At 45.9% G+C, this 4,253-nt stretch overlaps 1 protein-coding gene across 1 annotated transcript in view; it reads right to left on the reverse strand.

Moving 5' to 3' along the window:
• Positions 1–325: 325 nt before the first annotated feature.
• The window catches only part of GUITHDRAFT_147580 (hypothetical protein), a gene marked incomplete at both ends in the record, with an annotated part of 5,176 nt that continues 1,248 nt past the window's right edge, over positions 326–4,253 (reverse strand). Inside the window, 19 exons of the mRNA XM_005820823.1 lie at positions 326–385; positions 647–717; positions 771–808; positions 864–913; positions 959–1,048; positions 1,099–1,169; positions 1,348–1,390; positions 1,576–1,609; positions 1,870–1,904; positions 2,195–2,275; positions 2,338–2,382; positions 2,442–2,505; positions 2,818–2,867; positions 3,082–3,117; positions 3,240–3,287; positions 3,335–3,403; positions 3,638–3,670; positions 3,761–3,811; positions 3,856–4,191. Of these exons, the coding sequence (XP_005820880.1) occupies positions 326–385; positions 647–717; positions 771–808; positions 864–913; positions 959–1,048; positions 1,099–1,169; positions 1,348–1,390; positions 1,576–1,609; positions 1,870–1,904; positions 2,195–2,275; positions 2,338–2,382; positions 2,442–2,505; positions 2,818–2,867; positions 3,082–3,117; positions 3,240–3,287; positions 3,335–3,403; positions 3,638–3,670; positions 3,761–3,811; positions 3,856–4,191 (1,305 nt within the window). The remainder of the gene's footprint in view (positions 386–646; positions 718–770; positions 809–863; positions 914–958; positions 1,049–1,098; positions 1,170–1,347; positions 1,391–1,575; positions 1,610–1,869; positions 1,905–2,194; positions 2,276–2,337; positions 2,383–2,441; positions 2,506–2,817; positions 2,868–3,081; positions 3,118–3,239; positions 3,288–3,334; positions 3,404–3,637; positions 3,671–3,760; positions 3,812–3,855; positions 4,192–4,253) is intronic.

The following is a 4,253-nucleotide window of genomic DNA, read 5'->3' on the forward strand; positions in this document are numbered from 1 at the left end:
AGAGCAGAGCAGAGCAGAGCAGAGCAGATGGGAGGTGAACGGAGACGGAAAAGGAGAGGTAAAGACCAGGGATATTTTCTTGGTTCTCAATCGCTCGTGTTGACTCAACTCAGCAAAGGCTTGTGCGAAGAATTGAGGGAGAGGCTGCGAAAATTATCAGAGGGGAAGAAGAATGGGGGGAGAAGGGTAGGAAGGAGGGAAAGCAGGAGCAGGAGCAGGAGCAGGAGCAGGAGCAGGAGCAGGAGCAGGAGCAGGAGCAGGAGCAGGAGCAGGAGGGGGAAGAGCAGGAGGAGGAGGAGGAGCAAGAGCAGGAGCAGGAGCAAGATCAAGAAAGCAGGAGGGAGAAGGTTTTTATGTCGCACATCAAAAAGTTCCCAGCATCGACCTGGTATTGTGTGATCAGAATCATATCACAATGATTTGTCTTGTTACCAAAGAAGTTGGAGAAACTATCACTCTGTGCTGAGATTTGCACCTTGGGCAAAGTCACGAGATTAGCACTTGTATGATCAGATGCATTTATCATCAGATGTAATGTGATCTATTCATAATTGGACACATGTATCAACACTGGCGTACATGATAACAAGCATACATCATATGATGCATGTTCCATCAGAACAAACTTCCTCTAACTGCTGCTGACCTGCTCTCGAAGTTTTTGCTCCTCCTCAAAGGCGGCTTTGGGAATCCAACATTTTGAAATGAGTTCACAGGCTGATCGCAAAGTTAGCATGTCGTTAAGAGTTGTCATATTGTAATCTACTCACTGATCACTTCTGACAAGTGCAACATCTTTCCAGATGGACTGCATACGAACAAGTGAGCACAGAAGAACAATGCAATATGAAGACTTCATCTACCTTCTTTCGTCATCTGCGTTCTTCTTGGCTGCAAACATGTGCAACATGCTCTGTTGAGAACAATCAGCTACGTTTCTCATCTTCTGTTTGGCTACCGCGTGGAGATTCTTCATGTCTTCAATGCTCAACCTGTTCTCTGTTGATTTTGCAGCCTGCACTTTGGTCTTCTTGTCTTTGACCTTGCCCTGAACAATGATTGTGATGACATCAGAACACAATTGAGTGCTTGTCTTACCTTCTTGTCAGATTTCTTTTCAGATTTCTTGTCTGATGTGAAGAACTTTTTGACGTCTTCTTCAAGGTATCCTTTCATGCAAGAGTCAGACAACAATCGAAAAAGGATTCGAACAATTGAAAGAGATTGAAAAACAACTGTTGTTACCGATGATCATGGTTTGACAACCATGCTCTACAGTGTTGACGCTCTGTTATGTTTCGTCAGTTCTGAATGTGTATATCTTTCAGTTCTTCTTGCAGTTCTCACCTTCTTCAGCTCTTTTCTCCAGCATCTCCATCTCCATCTTCATCTTCAACCTCATCATCCAACCAGTGGATCCTTTCTATCGCAGCCTTCTGCTGGGCTACAAACAATTCGTCGACACGTTCCTTTGCCATGGTTATGATCTCGTTCAGAGGTCGATTTCCCTTCTCGTGCTGCTTCGCAATCTTTGTAGATGTAAATCTCACATCCTGATTGCCGTGATGTTCCTACCTGATCGAGAAGTTTCACTGACGCTTGTCGGAGCCTGTCAAGATTGTCAAGGACACACTGAAAAGAAGAAAGAAATTGAATTGAAGTGAGAATGATAACGATGATGATGATGATGATGATGATGATGATGATGATGATGATGATGATGACAAGATCGATGATGAGAGTGATGCTGGAGACGATGAGGAGTAGGAGTAGGAGCAGAAGGAAGAGGATTAGGTTGGGGAATAGGTGCATGAAAATAAAACACGACGATGATTGTAATGTCAATCATTTTCAAATTCATCAACTCACCTTTCTATGTATGCGGCGATTGTTTCATCTCGTCTCTGCAAAAACTTGTTACGCGCAGAAGCAGAAATGAAATTTGCAATGACAACTTGAAGTATTGTCGGAATCGTCGTTGTTGGTTGACTTGTAGTTTGAACATGTAGTAATGTGTCAAGTAGCTGCAAGCACCACAAAAATCATTCGAGAGAAAAGGAAGACGATCAGAAAACTTGAAAAAGTTGTAAATGAAACTCGAACATGCAGAAACTTTGCAATGACAATCGGCGAGCAACATAATGAATACAACAAACCATATCACGACAGCAGCAATACAATGGATAACACTTACCATCTGTCTTCTTTCCTCCTCTTCATACTTTACGATTGCGATTTTCTCTTCCATGTCTGAATTTGCCTCAACTTGCACTCTCTGCCAAATCTCATCAACCCGAGAAATAATGTCCTAATTGTTTGTAACAGTTGTGTTCTTACCTGTTTCATGTAGTTTCTCTGCATCTCTTCTGAGTTTGCTGACATCTAAACCAGATTGTCATATCGTCACACATGCTAACAAAGATTGACATGTTGTTGTTCACCTTCTTTCTAGCATTCTCTCTGTTCTTTTCATTTTCAAGTTTCCGTTCTGCCGCATGCGCTCGTCTAGAAGACACCTGTGATCAGCAACATGCTGCTTCTCCTCCATCTGCCCATTCCTCCATCATCATCATCATCATCATCATCATCATCATCACCATCACCATCATCATCATCACCATCATCATCATCATCATCATCATCATCATCACAATTATTCGCATCATCATCATCATCATCATCATCATCATCATCATCATCATCATCATCATAAATATATCATCATCATCATCATCATCATCATCATCATGTATCAATTTGTTTGTTCAGGTCTTCTCCCATAACAAACATCCCATGGAAACAAATCTATATCCTCACCTTGTCACCTCCTGCAGCAACCTCGACATGTTCTCTTCGCGCACATTTGCCTTCTCATACATATCACAACTTGGCGCATGAGACGAGATCAGCTCGCCTTTGCCAGAGCATCTTGCAAAGATGTAATCTGCAAACAAATGTCGATCAGTGATAATTCATCTTCATCTCATTTCTGCACCTCTTCTCGCTGACTTTGCACTTTTTTCCTGTCCTCTTTTGTTCAACATGTCAAGATTTGCGATGTTGTTGTCAATATCAATTCACCTCTCGACGAATCTGCTTCTTTTTTAGCTCGTTGACCTGCAGTGAAGAAAATGAACAAAACTATGTCATGTCATGTCATGTCATGTCATGTCATGTCATGTCATGTCATGTCATCTCATCTCATGTCATAACAAGGTCGAAGCTGAGTACAAACAAACCTGAGCAGCAAGTTGTTCGATCCTCATAATCCTTACAATCTCTCTGGCCTGATGGTAAACATGAATTGACAGTCTTGACATGTCAAAAGTTTCACCTTTGCATTGCGAATAGATCGATCTCTTTCCTTCTCCGCCTGCTCAACCTGACGCTCGCACCTGGAAACCTTGAGAAGGCAGTAGGAAGAGAGGAGAGGAGAGGAGAGGAGAGGAGAGGAGAGGGAGGAGGAGGGAGGAGGAGGAGGAGGAGGAGGGAGGAGGAGGAGGAGGAGGAGAGGAGAGGAGAGGAGAGGAGAGGAGAGGAGGGGAGAGGGGAGGGGAGGAGGGAGGAGGAGGAGGAGGAGAAAGGAACGAGAGGAAAGAGACGAGGGGAGGAGGAAGGGTGTGCAGGATGCACTTACCAGCTCCATCAGCTCATGCTCAAGGACAAGTTTCTGCAAGGAGTCAGATAGGCAAGAGGAAGCCCGAGGAGGAGGAGAAGGAAGAAGTGGTGGTGGGGTTTGAGGAGGAGCAGGAGGCTTTACTTCTTCTTGTTCCTTCAGTCGCCTCCTCTGCTGCTCGATCTCCGCTGCCGTCTGCTCCCTCGCGTCAAGTAGCTCCCAGCCTTCACTGTCCTCACCTTCTTCTGCTGCAGGTATCTCTCCTCCTCCTCCCGCACCTGCCCCTCATTCTCACCACTAGCCTCCACAACCTCTGCCACCTGCTCAAAGAGCGACGCGAGATGTCCGACCGATGCCTTGGGGAAGTTGGCGAGCAGTGGGTAGGCGCCTCCACCTCCCCTCTTCTCGAGGAACACTCTCTCCTTCTCTGCTCGCTCCTCCTCCTCCTCTCCCACGCTCGACTGCATCTGAAAGCTCGTTATCCTCGCCTGCGTCTGCCTGCCTGCCTGCACCTGTCGGAGCATGCGAGCGAATCGAAGGTCTCCCGCGATCGAGCAAGCAGAAACAACGACCGCCTGCTCCTCCCCGTCAGCTCCTCCGACCTTCATCACAACTCTGCCTCGCCCCCCCCCCCCCT

The sequence above is a fragment of the Guillardia theta genome, assembly GCF_000315625.1.
Source record: "Guillardia theta CCMP2712 unplaced genomic scaffold GUITHscaffold_162, whole genome shotgun sequence".
NCBI lineage: Eukaryota > Cryptophyceae > Pyrenomonadales > Geminigeraceae > Guillardia > Guillardia theta.